The sequence below is a fragment of the Echeneis naucrates genome, chromosome 2, assembly GCF_900963305.1.
Source record: "Echeneis naucrates chromosome 2, fEcheNa1.1, whole genome shotgun sequence".
Lineage (NCBI taxonomy): Eukaryota > Metazoa > Chordata > Actinopteri > Carangiformes > Echeneidae > Echeneis > Echeneis naucrates.
Genome location: NC_042512.1, coordinates 16657335 through 16678534, shown reverse-complemented (window position 1 = coordinate 16678534; position 21200 = coordinate 16657335). Strand labels below are relative to the sequence as shown.

Genomic DNA, 21200 nt, shown 5'->3' with positions numbered 1-21200 from the left:
GCTGGCCCAGTGTTGCTGAACATAACTGGGCAGAGCTCCCAGTGATGAGAGAAGAGAAGTGAGCATCAGAGGACTGATGGAAGTGTCCTGAGCAAGAGGGGAAGTAATAAATACCAGTTTTTCCGAGAATAGGGGTTGAAATGCATCATTGTGCTATTGTTTGTGTTGCACTTTTAAAACTATTTTCCTTGTCAAAGTTTGTTTGGACCGGGCTGTTACACTGCAACTGTACAAATGATGGAAGCTCACTTTAAGGATTATATTGGAAACAGGCAAACTGCAAAAACATCAAACATGAACATGCCTGTGGAGGTGGTGATAGCAAATGTAAATACTTGTTGAAAGCGCCAATGAACAGACGGATTTAACAGGACAAGAAGCATACCATTTGCATAAATTTGAGGGTGGGAATTTCACAAAGTCCACTTTATGAATCAATTCTTGATTCAGAATCATTTCCTGAGCTGATGAATAGAAATTGGGGACAGTGTTTTAAAGGCTACTGTGTCACAAACCAATCACTGATGTCATCTGTCAAATGAAGAGCAATAAGGACAGAGAAGGTCAAAAGCAGGCGGAACAACATGAAAAAGTAAAAGCAGAAAGTCTCCTCTAAACCTGTGAATCTGTGATTTAACAGGAGATACGATTGGAAGTGATGGCAGGTGGCTCCTGCCATGTGTTCCTGTTGGCGACACTCTTCAGATCCATTAGCAGCTGTAGAGAGCAAAACCATACACCCAGCTGATTTTAGAGGGAGATATTCGACTGTGTTCTGAATTAATGTAGCTGATTATCTCAATTTTGACTCAAGTGGAAAGTATTTCACACCCAGTACAAGCTCGGTGAAACAGGACGGTAGTAATATTTAATTTTTAAGTTTTCAGTGAATTATATCACCAATTCATAAATACTAATGCTGAGAACTCAATATTAAAGGCCTTAAATAAGGCAAATGATTACTGTTGGCTCACTGATGCTGCAGTGAATGCTAATTGGAGTGAAATGTGGGATGAAAATATGATTTTATGGCAAATCGCTGAAATAGGGCTGAAACTTGTAATCAAATTTCAGTGGAGATCTACTGCGAAGAAAGGAAAGTAGCAAACCATACCATATAACCAAGAGGCAACAAAAAGCGTGTTAATCCAGGTCTCATCCAGCTGTCATAGTCATTTAAGATACAAGTCAACACAGCTTAAAACAGACGCAGCGAAGTGGCAGACGGATTTGAAGTCGTATGGCTCCTGTGGTTGATATGTGGAGATAAACAGCCTGTGTGTGAAGCTGGGGTCTCTGCCACATCTGCATTTAGTCATTAAAGGATTTTGGATTAACACATTAGACTGAATTTCAGACATTTATGAATGATATCTGACTGTTTGGAAACAGACAACAGATTTGCACTGCAAATCCCTCCTCTCTGTGACACACCGTTACACTTCTGATCCACACATCCAGACACATACACACACTCATACACTAACTCAGACTGGAGATATCATGTTTGTGTGTTGGTGTGGTATTGGCAGGCAGATTATCATCCGCTGCTTCCATTAGCTTCTGAATAAACAACGAGGATGAGCAACTCCAATGGAAATGACCGACTGAGTACAACATGCCAACATCCTGCTGATGTTTTGTCAATACCTGCAGCACAAACACACACAGGCAGGATGTTCAGGCGGCCAAGCGGTATAAATACAGCTTGACTTTGGTAAGTTGTCAGCAGTTTCTAAATGTCAACAGTCACGTTGTGAAATCAGCAGCAGGGAGTTTACATTTGCTATCATGCCATTTCTGATGGAAGTCTGAATTTTTTAGGAGACACAAAAAAGAAAATACCCCCCCCCCCCAAAAAAAAAAAACAAAAAAAACAAAAAAACAATCCATTTCTTTCAAAGAAACTTGAGTCTGATTTTGAAGGGCAGATTTTCTGACTTCTGCAGCCACCAGCAATTGACATGAATTATCATCTGACGGGCAGGAGGAGGAGGAGGACTACACTTTGAGCACCTGTCAACAAACTAATCAGTCTATGACTGATTTGTCCTCAAGGCCAGTCCAGCCTGACCTGACTCGTCCAAGAACAAACATCCTGCAGTACACAGAGGTGGCGTGCCTGCAGATTACCACCAAAAGAAAAGCTGTCCGACAACATGCAACTATTCTTTCTCAACATGTAACTATTTTTTTTTTTTTTTTGAGAATGAGAAAATATGATTTACCCTCTCACAAATCAGTTCAGTGGTTTTATTTTCTTCAAATAAAAATAAAACACAAATTACAAAAATAAAACCACAGAATTTATCAAATTCAATTCATGCTAAAATTTCAATATCAGTAATTCACTTTCACTCAAAATCCAATTTTCAAGTCCAATGAGAATGAATTTAAGGTGGTAAAGCACATTATGCTTTCAAAAATGAAATATACAACTCCTCTGATTCCCATTACTTATTTCCAGGGTTCGCACAGGTACATATTCAGAACTGCTGCCTCACAAGCATGATGTTTTCGAGCTATTCCATATCACCTACAGTCTCTTGCTTTGGCATTAGCATAAACAAGAGCAAACAAAGGTCAAACTGTTGTAGCTGTTTGTAATTTTCACACAGATACAGACTTTTGGTAAGCCTTCTACAGTTCAATGGGCATACACACACACACACACACACAAAAAGAAGCACAGCAAGTTCACTTGATTTTACTTGTCTCACTCCTGCTGCTGCTGCTGACTCGACATTCGAATATCTGTGGTTTAAAAACCAAGAACAGCAGGTGGAAAGATTGAAAGAGAATCAGTCCAGGCCTGCCTGTCTGACTGACTGACACAGCAGAGCTGAGTCTGAATCAAATTTCATTTGTCTGCTTTCTGGGCCACATGTTTCCTGGCTAATGACCTATCACCTCATTGCTGTAATCCTTCGACAATGATGCTGCGATCTGGCGCTTCCTCAATCCCGTAGTCCTTTGCTGACTGTAGGGTTTTATGCAGAGGTAGAAAGAAGAAGAAGAAAAAAAAAAAGAGACATTCCTGACAACCTCGCTTCGTCTTTTTTTCTCCCCATAGCTATAGTAAAAAAAGCAAACAAAAACAAAACAAATATTTCACTGAGTATTCAGAATGTATCGTACAGCTTTGCAGTTCTATATTGCAACAAACCTTTACACCTTGCTGACTCTGTTATAAATTTGCAAAGACCATGGAATTTAAATCCAATTCAACTTGATGTACAATCAGTTGAATTGCACATTTTGGTATTCAAAATGGCTGAAGAAAAGCTTTTCAACTGAGAGACACGTGTCAACATGTGATCTCTAAATGAGCTTTCGTACTGAGACAGCACTGGGCATCCCGTCTGATGGACTCCGGTCCCTGAGCCCATTTAAAGTAGCTCGGATGTTATTTCCCACCATGGATATGAACGATATCACTGTTATATTGTATATTTAAATACCTTGAGCAGCTTGGCCAATTTAGTCAACCGCTTTTCTTTCAGTTAACTTAACCTGTGACTGTTGATGTGTTCGCTCTGATTCTGAAGTGTGTGTCCAGTTTTTCAGTCTCATTTCCATCTTTTCATCTGCTGAGCTACCTCCCCGTGCTTTCAGTCCATAGCTGCCCCCAGACCTTTGTGATTTATCTGCCTTTGGTAGGAAAACACGGCCACATGTAAAATCTTCTCACAAATCCACTGAAGTGTCAGAAATAAACAGGTTTAGGTGAGTCTGCCAATCACATGATAGAACTGTGTGTGTGTTATTCCGAATAACCATCAGTTAGAGTAAACAAACCATCCGGCTGATGAAGGGATGATAGTAACACAATTAAATCCTCTCCTGAGCCTCAGCTACTCAGCACACTAAGTGAGGCCAGCTCCTGAAGCTCACAGCCTCCAGCACACACACACACTTTACGCACACTCGCCTTTCCTTGATATGTACAGTACAGGATGCAACTCACATACAAATATATTCACAAAATGAAAACATTTTATGAACATGTACACGCATGCATATCCACACACATATGGCCACACCTCCCAGCAGCCAGCGAGCTAAACCCCTTCAATCCATGATGTAATCTCTAAGTGTGTTCAGTAATTACAAGGTCCCGGGTTCCTCCACTGCTTGGAGTCACCTCAGCCTTATGTAAGGCCCCCATAAAGCCGGCAGCATGAAGGATGGGCATCGCATCCATCAGCTTGATTAGACCGGCGAGGGAGGCAGCCAAGACACAATGAAATAAAGAGATGAGAAGATCTTAAGGATGACTAGCAATTATGCTAGTCAGCGAGTCAGATATAATCCGGTAGAATTTGGTGTCAATTAACAAAATTCAGTAACCTTGTGCGTTTTCTCTGACAATGACAATACGTGGCGGAAATTAAGCAGGTTTTTAACTTAAATAAAATTGACTAGCATCATCAAAGTCCCACTAAAATATAACTCATAAAAAAATAATGGTCCAATAATATGATGGAATGACACTGACATGGGCTATTCTTAATTATATCCTTCTTTATTAGCTATTTTTGTCCTTTTGTCTTTGTTACTTTTAGTGTAGTGTTGCTTATTTGTGAATTGCTTTTACTTAAATACGTTCTTGAATATGGGACTTTAACTCCGTCTTATTCTGACCTAAAATCAAGTATTTCTTCCATCACTAGCTGTCACAACAGTCTGACTGCCACTTGCTCACTTGTTACAAGCATTTAACACATCTAATTGCATCACACAAAGTCAAAAAAAGAAAAAAGTGCCATCGTGAGACAAAATCCAGAACTGAGTCCAGCCAGCAGAAACAGAAACTTCTGTACATACTTTATCCTCAACAAACTTAATCCGAGTCCATAATTTAGATGTTAAAAAAGCAGAAGCAAGTGAAAGTATCCTATCACTCAGACATGCTGAGGGCCCATCACACCAACCTTCATCCGCAAAGTCCCATTAATAAGCTGTAACACTGAGGAAGAGGTGCTGTTCGAGGGGGCAATGTTTAAAAATGCATCTTTCACAAACAAATTTAAAATCATTTCTAAAAACACGCAACATGATGACAGCGTGTATTCAAGGCAACATCCAGAGAAAGTAAACAACAAGAAGCATCACCAGACACCAGAACTTACAGGAAAGTTGTTAACATCCCCAGTTCGTCGTCATCGTCACATGGCTCCATCCTGTCAGACGGACAGACGAAGGGATGGACGCCCCGACCGCACTCACCACCAAAAGGCTGAGAGCGTCGGAGAAAGAGCTCCTGTCCTGCTACCCGAGTCCAACTCCTCCACTAAAAAATCCACTTCCTCTGAATCTCTTTAAAAAAAAAAAATCCCCAAACTCAATTTTCTGTGTGTGCATGTGCGTGTATTTGTGTGCCCATGTGTATATCTGAATGCGTTCCTGATTTTTTTTTTTTTTATTCCTAGCTTGGTGCCAAATGTTCCAGCTTAGCACCGCTGTGCAGCGCCACTGGTGATGGATTTAGCCGGGGCATCTGGGCTAGCGGGGATAAACTCCATTCACACACACACAAAGGCATGGACACTCGCAAACACACACATGCAGAGAGTGTCATGCAGTGTGAGATGGCTGGGGACAATGTTGGGAAAACCTCCCCCACACGGCATGAGAAGTTGTGTGATATACAGTATGTACAGCACACACACACACACTGCACATGCTGAAAGTGGATCAATTTATGAACAGATATGTGCAAACTTTAGAGATGCTACTCAGCGAAGACATCAGCAGCTGTACTGACAGTGAGACCACAGAACAAGGAAGCGTGTCTGTGACAAATACCACGCATCTCATGTGTATTAATGTGTGCGTTTATGTGAGAACCAATGATCACAAAGCTTCTATTCAGGCAGAACAGACAGAGGTCAAGTCCGCCTGAAGGCATATGGCAGAAGGTAAGAGATTAACCTGACAATAATGTTTAACGACGACAGAAGCAGAACAGAACATAATAGGGTCACCATAGTTGACTGAATAGAGGAAATAAAAACTGGTGCATTTCTGATGGCGGTGAGACAGAAAGAGACTGCAGGGGATCAGGATTAAAAGTGCCATGTTTTCCTGTGGTGAAGCTTTTAAAACAAACTTTTAAAGTTCTTAAAAGTGCTGCGTGTGCTGCTAAAATTTTCCTTTTCAAGTGACCTAAAACTGCATGTTTTCTCCTGTAACGATATATGGCGGGCCCTGAAAGGTTTGAGTGATGTCACAGATTTGAAGAACAGGAGTGGAGACTGCATGTAGCTGCAGGCCGGCTCCATTTGCTACCCCTGTGAAACCACCTGTTGCTGATTCTGGGCCAAGACTATCAATCGCCATGTCTAAAGGGACATCATACCAATTTTCTCAATTTTTCATACAGCATGGTAAAAATAAAGATAACGGTTCGACGGAAATACTTGACACAATATCTGTGAACACCAGCTCAGCCAGCTGTTGTATTTTCACCCGCACATCTCCAGAGGCTTCTCTGTGGCCATCACAACAAGAAATCATTTCTCTCATTATTCAGCTCACATTGAATGTCAAATAAAAAAAAAAAAACATTTATCTACTCCACATAAAATGCTATGATAATGACTCACTATGACATTGTTGGCCAAAGGTGGGGAAAAAGTGGAGGGAACAAATGTGAAATGATTAATTTAAAATAAGTTCCTAAATGCCAGAAGAGCACACCCAAACAAGTGTGTGTTTTTGTATGCATTTGGTTTGTGTGCATGTGCCGAAAACGACTCTTGGCTAAATGACTGGACTTCAGTTGTGTCCATCTGGAGGCTTTGTGGGCTTTATGTAACTGTGTCTGTTTCCTGAGAAAGGCAAGCAGAAGCGTCTCTAAAGTAAAGGCAGTTGGTGTTTTTACCCAAAGCAATGAACTCTATTTTACTGAATACTAGAAAGGCCCTCACAGCACAACATACGGCAGACAACAGACAGAGAAAAACACAGGAGCACTGAGAAGAACTGGAACAGACTCCCTCAGCAAAATACAAGATGATCGATTCACCTCAAGTTGAAGAGACGAAACATCACTCTGGTTCATTTCTTATCAATTGAGAGCCAACCGAGGAAATGTTAGTGGATTTGACGCAGAAGCCAGCTCTGCAGAGGGCCAAAGGTCTTTACTGTTTCATTAAGAAGAGCATTGAGATTTACCTGGATTTAATTCACATCCACTCCTATTGTTTATAATATACCATAACTTAACTGACAGAGCTACCAGCTGATCAGGACAGAAAATCTGTTCTTTCCACTTCCTGTGCATCATTTTTCCAGATTGTAGCAGCAGTTGCTCAACTGTCTGAGCTTTCCTCCACATCGAAACATTGCTTAAAAGGTCAAACACATGCTGACTCTGAAGCCAATGCTCTCGTTTTTGACAAGTCCTGCATACATTGTTCCCGTGAACATTTGTAATGGAAAGTAAAACTGTCTCAGGCCGATTGGCTCTAATTTCAGACTGCATTCCAGGCTTGTCCAGCTGTGCTGAAAAATGTGTCTATTGCTGCAAATAAGACAGATAATAGAACCAAAGCACAAAAAATTTAAACTCATATGTGATGCGTCACACGCTCTGATGGTCAAAATGTGCAGGCTTTCTCCTTTTTTTTTTCTCTCTGCAGTGGCTGGGCTGCGTCCAGTCTCACCAGCTCCTTTTCTGGTTTTCAACATCTAATGTGAGCAAAATATGATCTGAATGCATTAAGATCTCCCACATAATGGTATAACGTAATAATAGAGTGACTGGATCAGGATAACCACAGTGTTATCATTGTGTAACCATGTTACAGTTCAACAGTGTAGCCTAATGGTGTAACTGTACACTAATGCAAAAAGGGTCCAGCTGTGCAGAAGGACCAAGGAATAAAGCTAATCTGGTTAGACTAGTTTCCTGAATGTGTGTGCGTATAATCAGCTGTATCTTAGTTTCTAAAAAATTTAATCCCACATGAAGTGATAGAAGTAATAAACACAGCATCACACATTGAGCAGACGTGCAGCAATATTCATCGGGAGTTGATTGGTATTGTCTGGTCAATGTATGTAAGTTGAACACTCACTGTTTGTAGTTCTAATTTGGCATCCCCCACTGGCTGCTGTGTGTTGCTGTGTGAGGAGCACACAGCGCATTGACAAAATCTGTCTACTGCACCAAGAAACAGGATGAGACTGACTCAAACAGGATATTTGCAGGTGAATCAAAACAGTGATGACCAACCATAATTACCCAAAATAAATTACCTCCAATACAAAAGAGCAAAAAAAATCCTAGCTTTTCACTTTTGAGAGTCTCACCTGGCTGAAGGCCAAACGGCTGTGAATGAAACATAGTGAGAGAGAAGTGTTCCCTTTATTTACGCTTATCTCAGTTAAGAAACGCCTGTGTATGTGTGAGAAATTATGCACCAAACAGTTCAGCCTGACCCTGAGTCCTCTCAAATTTTATGTCAGAGCCACAGCGCTTCAGAGAAGTAGAAAAAGCTCAGTAAAGTGAGATAAGTGGGAGGACTCTGATCAGAGTGTCTCCACCCAGCTGTGAAAATGCTTGCCTGTAACACACCGTGCTCGTCTGCAGAGATGGAAGAAACTTTCTCCAAAATTCTCCAGCAGACCTGTTTACAGGTACTGCAAAGATAAAAAGAGGCAACACAAACCACGGAACAAGCAAACACACAGTTATTATTTGTCCAAGAAATGTGAGATGTAAGTGAAATGAAAAGAGAGCAATTTCACCGCTTCCTCAAAAAAAAAAAAAAGAGCAGAAAATATTCACACTGATGTAAATGCAACCTGAACCTCCTCTACGCCACCCCCACCCCCCGCAGATAACAACACTCGCTGCAATCAACAGATCTCATCATTACTCCAGAAGGACACGGGGATGTGATGTATATACATCTTACCTCATGACTCAGTTTGCTATCCTGCTGCGTCTCTCAGCATCTCTGACTGTATCCTAATCCTCAGGCTACTACCGGCAAGGGGGCAGGCTTCAGCAAAAACAATCACCACAGCTGCAGTAAAATCACTTCATGTTTGGGTCAGTGGGGGTGGAGACGCATAGGGGAAAAAAAAAGTTAGCATATGATAGCAGAAAGGAAAGCAGAAAGGAGGAAAAGAAAATGACAAGAAAGGAAGCTGGAGAAAACTGAAAATATGGAGCAGAAGGTCCTGGATGAGCAGATACAGGGCGAGGCGATTCAGCAACAAGCAGAAAGTCACATCATCTATTTATCTTGATTTTCCATCTCCGTAGCTCTCTCCCTCTCTGTAACGATCTCATGAAGATGCCTCTGTTCTTTGACACACAACAACACGTTTTCCCACTGGGTTGAGATTCTCCGAAGAATTCAAGGAGGAGAAATGATTTATAGTCTCTCTAAACTAATGCAGGGTTTGCTTTATCTGCTCCCACAGCCCTACTACTGGGAATCAGACTCCCATTAAAGAAACATTTACAACTGAAAACAGACGGTATCGATAATCATCAAAACTGGGCTGAAAGCAAAGTCTCAGTGAGGGAAGTTGCACTTGTGCTATTGGTTAAGATCTTTGATCCATTTGTCCTCCTTGTTTTCTCAATAAGTTTGCAGCATAAGCGACAAACCTTTTGTTTGTCAGACAGATTTGTCAAAATACTGATTAAATATTGCAATCTTCAGCTTCAGTCTAATACATGACGGAAATGATGAATGGACCATCATTACCACAGGTCTGACTCGAGGTGGCAGATTTAAAATGGACCGTCTGTTTAGGCACTTGCCTTGATTTAATTTTAATTTAGTCCTCACAATTATAAGTGAATGTCAGCACAGGAGTCAAATGACATTTCAAGAGTGGTAGGTTGCGATATCGAAGTTGCTCTGACATGGACCGCCATGTTAATGTCTTCTTTATTATAGATATTAAAGTATCTCAATTCCTGCTGTGCAGGCTGAAAAAAAAAATTAGGAATGTCATGGTCCTCATTTATTCCTATTCCTTCTGTTGGCATTGGTCATCTCCTGTGAGTGCCCGCATGAGGTTGGAAATTTTACCAAGAACCACAAACCATACAACCACGTTACAGTTGTAATCCTGTAAGTACGATTAAAAAAAGTTCTTCTGCCTCACCAGTAGACTGAGCATGACAATGTTTACACAACAGCCTACTTACTCGTCATCTCCAAGAAAAGAAGTCTCCCTCCATACAATCTTCCATAGTCGCACTTCAGAAGTGACCTTGACAGAAGACGACTTGTTTTGGTTCTGATCCTCAATCAGGTTCCAGGCACTGTGAGCTTTCACTGGACTCGAGACTTGGTCAGAACTGAGTGACGTGAGGTCAGTACTGAGGTCAAAGGATGTCCAAGAAGAGTCAGTGGAGAGAGACAGGCTGGAGTCCACCTTCTGCTCCTGCAATCCATTGTCAAAGTCCATGGTACAAAAATGAAGATGCTACAGAGGGATGATGGAAGGTGAGAAAGAAGAGGATGAAGTTCAGTGACGAAGAGATGACGAACAATGGACGTCTTGAGAAGGAGTTAGAGAAAAGAGGAAGGGAGGCAATAAAAATACTCCCTGATTCGATAAAGAAATGGAAAGAGATGTGTGTGAGCACTCCTACTGGCCAAAAGCTTCTCACTCTTTTTCCAAGTGCTAAAGAATGAGGAGAGGAATGAAAAGACAAAAGAAAGAGGGTGAATTAGACAAAGAGGATGGTGATATGGATGTGAGGTCAGGCGGAAAAGAACCAGGGATGCCAAGAATGAGACATGGAGCCGCCTGGAGAGCCTGATAGAAACTCCACCTGCTGTGGATAGAAGCGGGGCGCACAAATAAAGGAAGCTGCAAAATCAAGTGAAAAGTGTGGACAGCAGCACTTAAGAGGCGATAGCTCACATCTCATTAAATCCCGTTGCTCCCTCCAAACGATTGAATCATGTGGTTAGTGGAAAGAGAGACGGCATGGGACGGGAAATCGATTTGAAATGCATGGAGAGGCCTGACCCAGTGGCTTCTGCGGTTACACGATAGTACGAGCCAGAAGAGTGCTGTCTTGGGTTACACCGATAAGCAGTTCATTACAAGAAGTCTGACCCAGTCCAAACACAATTAAGGTTCACCAATGGAAGCCATTAGACTTGTGATATGGGCAAACCAGGTTAGCCAACCTCCCTTGGTACCGGAAAAAAGACAGAGCAGGCCGTCTACAAGAAGAGATGACTGCTTTGGAGAGGACTTCATGTCGGAACCTAGAAAACTTATCATTTGTCTGCCTTCAGATTATATTATTCAGCTAAATGTTTACCAATGAAGTGAATGGCAATATTTTAGATTTACTGACAACCTTGTGTAACTTCGTCCAGCTCTTCTGTCAGCCCCCGAGCAGCATTTTAAGTACTTGATTTGAAATAACCCATCAAACATGTCCAACCACTTTCAGAGAAGAGGACTCACATCCATCTCTAGCAGACAAGGCCGTGTTAACTGGATCCAAATTTCAACTCGTCCACTCACCGGGGCAATAGTGGCAGTATCTGTCAGGCTTTTATTCTGACATTTTCTATTACCTTCGATCAAACAGCATCACAGGAATGTCATCTATACACGCATGAGCATTACTAATTTAGATATGAATTGCTCCGAAGTATCTGAAACTCAGACAGAAGAGCCACACTGCCAAGGACAGTGGATTCAAAATATCAAGCTGTGGCAACAACATATTCAGGCTTTAAGTTTTAATCGGTGACATGAAAGGTCAAGGTGGCCAGTAGAGGACTCCTGTCCCCATTTAACTTTTAAAAGAGCATGCGATGAAAATCCATGCATGCTCCCAGATAACGTATCTTATGAGGGCAAAGTATTAAGGCAAGTAAAGGCAGAGGAATAAGGTATCACTGAATACATTTCAAAGCTGACATGCATAAGAGTAACCAGGGCAGTATACTAAATGCACACAGAGTCAGGATCTATTATATTTGCATATATGTACATTAACTGACAAGTTTAAGAAAGAAATCTTTATTAAATTATCGTCTCTACACAATAAAGACGATAAGGAGGGGGGGAAAAAAAGAAAAAAAAAAGTGCAGCTTTACAGAAAATAACTGAACAATTAAAACAGAAAAGTCCCACAGGCTGGACAAACCGACCTGCACACGACACAAGAAACACTATTAAACATGTAAGTGTGTTACAGTCGACAAGTCAACTGGGTTTTATTGTATCTTGTCTCACTACATTACCTATGAAATGAACAATGCATGAACAAAGTGATGCAGCAGTGAAGGGAACAAAATAAATAACATACTGATTGAAGGTGTTTGTATTTACATTTTCACAATGTCTTTAACTGCATATGAAGATTAGCGTCCGAACAAGATAGATGTGATATTTTCACCTTTGCAGCAACCCTCGCTGTTAGAAACGTTAAATGTGGGAAGGATAGGCAGAAAAAGGAAAAATTAAAAGCTCAGACATTCATCTGACATGCACAGGACAACTTCAAAATAAGAAATATGAAAATATATCTTGGACAAATAAAAACTGTAACACTAAAAAGAAAAGCAAGACATTCCTGATTTTTTTTTTTTTGCAAATGAGAATTGCTCAGAAAAAGCAGCAAAGCATCTCCAGGACAGGAAGAGCAAGTCCAGCTATAGCTTCAGAGGAAACGTTTTCCAGTGGACGATCGATGGTGGCACTACAGGCGAGCACTACCAGGAAGACCCTACAGTAAGAAGGGTCACGTTTCCAAAAGGCAATTCAGCATGCAGTGTGCCAAAGAATATCCAGTTTTTTTAGGCAGGCAGAGCAAAGTCATAGCAGGAGAAATAACAGCCTCACCAAATATTGACGATTGCATCTGCTTCCACTTCTGTGGAATTCAAAGCCGTTTTGTTTTAGCCAGACTCTAATATGTCAGAGTCTCGACAATTTTATGGCCTGGTTCTCAGAGGTGTGGGCCAGTTAGCAAAAAATGAAGCAGAAGACAATGAGGAAAGGCTCAGAAAAGGAGCTCAGTGATATCTTCCTAAGTCTTTTACAGGTTAAAAGACGGAGTTTGACATGCCTTGTCGTGGCAAACTGAAGTAGAGTGTCACAGGGTGGCTTCACATGCACTACAGTACCACACACAGAGCAAAGCCGAGGGTTAGTGGCATGGTAGAAGCAACTGGTTCCAAGAGGCAGCAGGAAAACCAATGTTAGGCCAGAAGAACGAGAGGAACAGGAAAGCACAACACAGCTTAACTCCAGGGAAAGCTGCTATTATCCCTCTGAACGTGAGCCTAGACAGGTCAGTCCTAGCAAGCTGGAGGGTAAAGACAGCAAAGGAAGAAAACACAATGGCCAGCGTCTCCTTCAGTAAACAGGCCTCGGTGTTTTCATGCTGTAGTGGGCCTCGGATGCTGACACATATGCAGACTCAGGAAAAAAATCCTCATGGAACTCCGCCAGAAACCTGTGAGAGAGGGCGGGAAAAAGAAGCACAAGCACATGTTCTTTGTTCAAATTGGACATTCAACATTTGGCCATTTGTCACGTGACAAACAGAATGGGAACAAAAAGGTTACACCACGGGCAAAGCAATGACAGGAAAGCATTTCACAAGTCACATACCAATTCTTCTGGTTTTCCTAGATATCCCTGGGTCATTCCACATAGGTCCTAGACCCCTATCCCTCTGCATGTGGGTATACATGTCAGAGACAAAGTCCCCTCATCCACATACTACCCCCTGGGAACCAATCACTATTGCAGAACGACTGAGAACATGAGAATGACAGACCAAAAGTCAAAGAGAGAAAAGTGAAAAAAAATCACCACCCCCCCTCCCATCTAATCAGTAGTGGGGAAAACTAATCCGGAATCTTCTTAGTATCCGCTACGCGGCCAAATCCTCTAAATCTTGCCATCTCATCTTAGCTCCACCGGCCTTCCTAATCTCAATGCAAACAAATTATCCTCATCAGCAAGAACTTAAGAATGTTTTAACAATGAATATCAAGACCACCTGATGGGACAATGAAGGAAACGTATCAGCACCACACAGTGAGCAAGCTCAAGATGAGCAGTGGTGTTGTTTTATTAAAAAAGATCAAATTAAGTTTGCGCAAAATAACTCTTCACTGCAAACAAAAAAGATCATTCAAAATACTTCAAAAAAATAGAGCAAAAAAGGAGGTTCAAAACAAATCATTTTGGGCTCTTTGGTGCCCGCAATTCAGCCTTGTGTTAATCTTTATTGCTGTTAGAACAGTAATAACACAAGGCAAGCAGCTTTGGGCATACACATTGTAACATAACGTGTGCGTACACATGCGCGCACACACCCACACTTAATCATAATCATTCTTGCAGAGAAAGGAAGAGTGAGAGATCAACTGTGGCCAAATCCCAGAATGCATTGCACTTCAGTCTCCGCCACATCAATCAGTTTTTGGCCGCTCGGCGCAATCTGCCACAAGGCTGTATTCAGAGTTTAAAAAAAAAAAAAAGCATGAGGGCTTTCCCAAAAAACAGCAGAGCTTTATTTTGCGTCCAGCGTCCTGCAGCGTGTCCAACACAGTAAACATTAACTAGTCACTGAGAAAAAAATGGCAGTGCTTCTTTACTCAATTCGATCAATCTATCTTCACAGAGCTACAGAAGAGATTGAAACTGCAAAAAAGTTAATTAGTTTTACTTCACTCTTTGCATCCGAGTCTCCAATTCTGAAAAATAATGCTCCATGAAATGAGATACACAAGAGATTTGCCATTTAGTTCAGGGACAATTACATGAATTAATATTTCTCTAATGTTTCCCAAACTACTGATAACAATGCATGATAAATGACTACAAGATGAACTACTAATTCTGTTATAAACAAGTAGAGTTTGAAAATTGCTTGAAGAGAAGTTTTGATCCTACTGTGAGAAATATCTGGTGAAATTGATGCTGTTATCATACAGCACAGCCCTTTGACAAGAAAACCACCTCATGATTTTTGTGGCCCTGAGAGCAAAAATTTGAATTTATTTAATGATTAAACTTTTAGTTGAGTGTTGGAAGAGAAGCAGTCATGGCTCAGACTCATTTCTTCCTGTAAGTTCAGACACTGCTGAATAGCACTGCTTGGTGGCAGAAAGCTGTACTGTGAGTCTTTTTGATTAGAGAATGAGAGGACCTAAATCCCTCAGGTTTGGGACCAGCTGAACTGAAGATCGCTAGGGAGGATTTAAAGATTAGACTCCTGTGCTTGTGTAACGCCCACTCATCTCCCTCCCTCTAACACATGCTCTTTCTCACTCCATCCTGCCCTCCACTCCCATGGTCTCATTTCCTTTAATTTTTTTTTGTTTTGGTGTCTTTTGTGGATTATTTTAGAGGACTGATAATTTCCAGAAGATCTTTAAAGTTGCTCTTTTCATCTTCTGCATTTACTCTGCTGCTATGAAACAGACGATGTTACACTTCAGTGCATTAAGATACAGTGCATAAGGCACATAATGTAATTGTCATATTTGTGCGTGCCAAAAGCTTCCACGTTCACCCCCCTCTCCTTGACAGATGAAAAATTCTAGCTGCTTAATGCTGACAGTTGATCAGGCTGTAGTGCTTCGGTAGGTCACACTTTGGTTGATGAACCATGCTCGTTATTCGTTCGTTCCACTAAAGTCCAATTAATTCCTTTCAGCACACTAACTTTTTAATGATTTAACCCCGGAGGAAATTATACACAATGTCAGATGGTTTATTGTCCTCCTGACAGCACAATTCATTTTCCAAGATAGGAGTGAGATTTCCATCTTTTGTCTAGATGCTTTCATGTATCAAGAATGTTTTTAGGCCTGAGTGAGTCCAAAAAAAAAAAAAAAAATCTATACTGGAGCCCGCTTCTAACAAGTTTCTGTCCCTCTCTTGGTTTGTAGAGCATTTACTTCTGAGACTGACCTGTAGAGAGTCAAGATACAGATCACATACCTGAGAAATAGCTCCAAATGTTTGACCAGGGCTCGGAGATTTCTCTCAGGGATCTGCATCTTACCCAGAATCTCAGGAAGCTTGACTGCGGAAAAGAAAGTGAACAGAGTAAAATGTGAAATTTGCACAAAATGAGGAAAAAAAAAAAACAATCTAAATATCTGCGAAATCTCCCCTTTAACTGCAACCAAGCCACAGGAATCATCAATATTTCTCAAATCAACCAGTTGATTGATCAGAGACACCAACCAAATAGCCGCAAGAGGTGCTGTGATCCGTACAGGTAGGAGGGCGGAGGAGGCTGGTCATGCAGAGGGTAGTTATCAGGAGTTAGTTTCCAGCTAAGGACCTGGTGGTCAGAGTAAAGAGAGGAAAAAAAACAAAACAAAACACATGATCAGGCTTCTCTGCAGTTTAGAATGATTATCTTTAACACTGGCAAATATAAAAATCACATTATTCAAATAAGAAATATTCACTATGTCCAAATTCAGCTCTGAATTGAAAACAGTTGATGAACAATGTTCAGCGTCTTTCCCATAACTGGAAAATGTGAACCTGAAGGTGGTTCAAACTATTTCATGCTTCGCGTATGTTACTGGCTCCATAACTTTAATGCACAATTCTCTCCCTGCAACGATGCAGCTCGCTTTTACAACTATCATAGTGTCCTTGAAGAGAAGACCTCGTTTCCTTTCCAGGTAATAGTATGCTCTCTGCCACACAGCTGCATTACCTCATTGAGCTCATTGTTTCGACGGCTCTCTAGGCCATAGAAGGGCCCACTTCGCTCTCTGCTTGGTGTCAAGGGCAATGGGGAAGATGAGCCGCTGTGTACTGGGGTTTCTAGGAAAGAAGAGGTACAGGAGAAAACAACACTTTTACAACCACTTTCTTATTGCGTAGCTTATTGCTGCTGTAGAGTGGTCAACAAGTTAAACCAGTGACAGCAAAGACTATTGCAGCAGCAAAACATTTAGTGAGATCTAATTCTTTCAGGGGAAAGTTACGTTCTTGTGATGGAATTACTTAGAGTGGAAACAATCAGCATAGCACCATCTACTGGGTCAAGCTTGTTATTACAAACATTACATTGCTTTCAATGTCATGTAAAAAAATCTGCTTTCTTGAAAAAGGTTGACACGGTTGTGACAACTTACTTCTCTCAAGGTTGAGGAAGAACTTGGGCTGGGAGGAGGTGTCCACCAAACGCCGTTTGAGCTGTGGGGACGCTGTGGCACTACCTCCACCTGGATCGTGACGTACATTACATTTGTAGCTCACAAGTGTGATCAGTGTTACAAAATCACCACAGAGATCAGGAAGAAATATTAAACTACGCAATAACATAAAATTTTCTATAATGTATTCCAGTGGGGCCATATTACCTCCACTGCTTCCCTCAGCTGGTCGTTCACTTCCAGAGGTATTCCTGGTGGAGCGTCTGAGTGACTGGGACTGGTAGGAGATGCAATCCATGTCAGGGTGGCGTCGACGCTTTGGGGTGGGCGCTGGGGCGGTGGGTGTGGTGGCAGAGATATCACTCAGCGCTGGCTGGCTGTCTGTGGACTGAGGAGTGGGAGGGTTGTGTCCCAAAGGGCTGGGGCTACGCTCTCGTTGGGTGCTTCAGAGACGACGACAGAAGAAAACCCCCAAAAACTTTATGGCTTCACAGATGATCTGTTACAGCATATCTGTCCTAATTTATAGCGGCACACTTACTTGCTAGAGCAGGGGGAGCCTTCATTCATGGCCAGAAAGAGCCTGGAGGAGCTGACCTTTTTGAATTGAGCTTGTTCACAGGGGTAGAGAAGGATCATGGGTAAGGTGAAGTCAAATGTGATCCTCAGGCCATCAACCATTTCCTTACAGAGCTCCTCGCTGTACAAAAGAAACAAAGCACAATTAGTTTATTTTAGAAAGCAATTGGAATCAATAGTGTGTGTATGTAATCATAATTATTATCGCATTGCAAATATTAAGATCAGTAACAAATAACATTCATTTACCAGGGTGGTCATTGAATATTATGGATGTACCAGGATGTATTTTATCGTGTATTGATGATTTCTGCTGGATTAAGTGCCTCTGTTTCCATCCTAATGTTTCAGATGGACTCACCTCTTCTCTGGAGGGACTGCTTGTGGGCTGCTGCTCTGTGTTGTGCTCTGTTGTCTGCGGTACCTCTCATTAGCCATGAATGCTTTGTTGATGGCGAAGTGTTTGACGTAGGACTCCAGGACGTGTACAACATTTGTCTGGCAGGGAACCATCACCAGCTAGGAAAGAAAGAGTTGGTTCATTACAGACGGGCCAGAAAAAAATTCCATATATGAAAGCTTCATTATCTACAGGCAAGAAACATCAATATCAAAATAATAAAGCTTACAAGTAATGTCACCTTTTTTTTCTCATTTTTGTTTAATCTCAAAAACAAATATGATCCAGATGGACAAATAAAATAATCTACATAAAATGCAAGACACTGTAGATACATTTAAAATTGCTCAGTGTCTGCAACACATACCTTTTTCCTCTTGTTGATATAGAAACAGTCATCCTCCAGTTTCTTCTTCAGCAGTTCAGGGATGCTAATGTCAACATGGACGATCTTCTCCTCACAGTCCCTCTTCACATTAATGTCTGGTTCAACCCTCTGAAGCAAAAAAGACACACAGTACATGCAAACTGAGCCTGCTTTTTTGTAGGAGCTGTCATGCCAGATGGTTGTGATAATAGAATAGCATAATGGGATCAACTAATTTTTTCTCTATATTCAAAGATCTAAAATGAACTAATCACATCACCATTTTGCTGATATCCTCCGAGAATGTGCTGTCCCCGCTATTTGAAGATTCAGGGTCGGAATCGTCCCCGTCACTGCTCTCTGAAGACGAAATCAAACCTGGCGACAGAAAAACACGGATGGATTAATTTGACTGTTGAATGAGACTGGGAGCTAGAGACAAAGACAGACAGATTTCTCACATGCGTCATCACTGTCGTCCTCCTTAGGGAGAGTCTTCAGAGAAGATTTAGTACCAGACTGACGACGACGCCTCTTGGCCCATCCCTTTCTCTTCCTACCACAAGGACACAAAACAAGGCACACACCATCTGTGTCAGATTTGAAGGTGACAAACTAATGAAAAGTTATCATTCAAAACTAACAAATAAATAGCAATTTCCAACATCCAGTGCATTGGACTGGAGGTATAATAAGGTGGCTGCAATCTTACAACATGTCAACATGTCTGAAATTCTTAAAAAAACAAAAAAAACAAACAACAACAACAACAACAACAAAACCAACCCACAACCTTTTTTGGAGTCCATTCATCACCTCAAAAAATCCAGTTTTAGGGGTGATTATTTTAGGTTCCACATTTAAATTAAATCTGAACATACAAGGCAGAATTTATTTATTTTCACTGCATATGAACTTACATGCGACCTAGAGCTTTACGAGCCAGTTTACGCTGCAATTTACGGTTGTCCTCTGTGTCCCTTAGGACATGATCTTCTGCAGCCCAACGATCCCAGCTACACAAACACGGTCATTAAAATGACAAAAACAACAGAATAGATGATTTTACAGCAACTACATCATTGCACAGACTGATGAATGTGATTTTTTTTTTTTTTTTGACAAATATGCTACTATGGGTAGGAGACACGCAAGTAAACAGGTTGCAGTCGATGATTTGCTCATGCAGAAAAGAAAGTTGATTTCAGGTCACCTTCTGTTCCAACCGTTGAAGTGAATCAGGTACTTAGGGATTCTTCTTCCATGTTCATCTGTACCTATTAAGACATCAATGACCTGTAATGTGAGCACACAACAATAAGTATGATCTCACTTAAACCTGCAGAGCATGAAGGAGCTTTGCTTTTGATATCTCACTTAATGCTTACGATACTTGAGGTATTTCATGAGTAATAATTTCAGCCTGTAAGATGTGCACATCACAGTATGTGCAGTGGAGAAATAAACCTTAAATCAGACCATTATCTGCATGAAATATGACTTAAAATTTAAGCCACACTTACCTAACCCTAGTGTCCAATGGATCAAACTGCTCTTACGGGTTTATTTATAAAACAAAAGCATTTCACAGCTTGTTGTTTGATACTTTAAGTAGCCACATTTAGCTGACAAAAAAGGTAATCGTGGAGCTTATAATAAGATGACAGATTTTGTTTTAAAAAAACTGCAGCTTTTTGCTCCAAACCGTGGAGAAGCTAGCTAGCTTCGGTTAGCAAACAACGCCATGCACGTCAACTGCTCTGTTAGCATCAGCTAGCTAGCTAGCTAGCTAACTAGTCGGCTAAAACGACACTACGCTCCTGAAATGCACAAAACCCGGCTGGATGACTTTAGTCTGCTTTGACTAAAACAACACAATCCTCCTGGATAACACGAGTCGGTGATAAAACAACTATGCAGTGATAACTGTGGCAGGATAGCCGTCAGTTAGCGGGATGCGATGGGACGGTGCGCTTGTTTATTCGGTGTTTACGGTAAATCGTCTGGATGAAAAAGCGCCTAGTTAATGAAAACATTTATTTTTCTACAGCAGCTTCACAACACTATCACTGTTTTTCCTACATGTCTCTCTAATGGCACTGGCTGTGATTGTCCAATCTACTTTACTCCATTCAAATTTATTTAACAGCTACAAAATAGCACTAATCTTCAAATTCAGCTGAAATCACACGTCCAAGGAAACAAACGCACCCGGAAATGAGAGAGGAAACCAGAGCTGATGGCGTTACTGCAGCAGCTAATGTTTGTTTGTTTTTGTTTTGTTTTTTTTTTTTAAATATGGCCTCGGCACCAAACAGTCCACCTAAAAACAAACATTTCTGCCTTTTTTTTTTTACACCGATACAAAGTGCAAAACAACCAAGTGCCATGAAAAACTCACCTTAGCGTCGTACAGCACTTTAGCCTTGGTGGGGTCGGGTTCAAAGCACAGGACTCTCTCTCCTTTGTGAAATTGATATTTAATTCCCCGCGAATTCATTTGTTCATGGCGACGTGTGTGAGAGGAGGCATCGATCTGAACCCCACACACTCCTTAACCCTTTCCTTCCCTGGCCGTTTCCTTTCCAGTGAGGGGTCTCCAACCAAACCGGACTGCGGAAGGATGGCGCTGTTGTGGGACTCACGCTGCTGCTGCCTTCACGGACACCTCGGAGTTTTCCCCGCCGTGACAGCTCCACCC

At 41.4% G+C, this 21200-nt stretch overlaps 1 protein-coding gene across 1 annotated transcript; it reads right to left on the bottom strand.

The window, feature by feature from the left end:
• Positions 1-11842: 11842 nt before the first annotated feature.
• On the bottom strand, positions 11843-21143 carry LOC115056403 (male-specific lethal 3 homolog). Its single transcript, XM_029522814.1, has 14 exons — positions 20901-21143; positions 19713-19795; positions 19420-19515; positions 18961-19055; positions 18780-18877; positions 18500-18628; positions 18094-18251; positions 17695-17853; positions 17361-17596; positions 17133-17222; positions 16709-16818; positions 16222-16321; positions 15973-16057; positions 11843-13468 (listed from the first exon to the last, which is right to left on the bottom strand). The coding sequence occupies exons 1-14, from the start codon at positions 20997-20999 to the stop codon at positions 13369-13371; spliced, it is 1638 nt and encodes a 545-aa protein (XP_029378674.1). The 5' UTR covers positions 21000-21143; the 3' UTR covers positions 11843-13368.
• Positions 21144-21200: the final 57 nt, after the last annotated feature.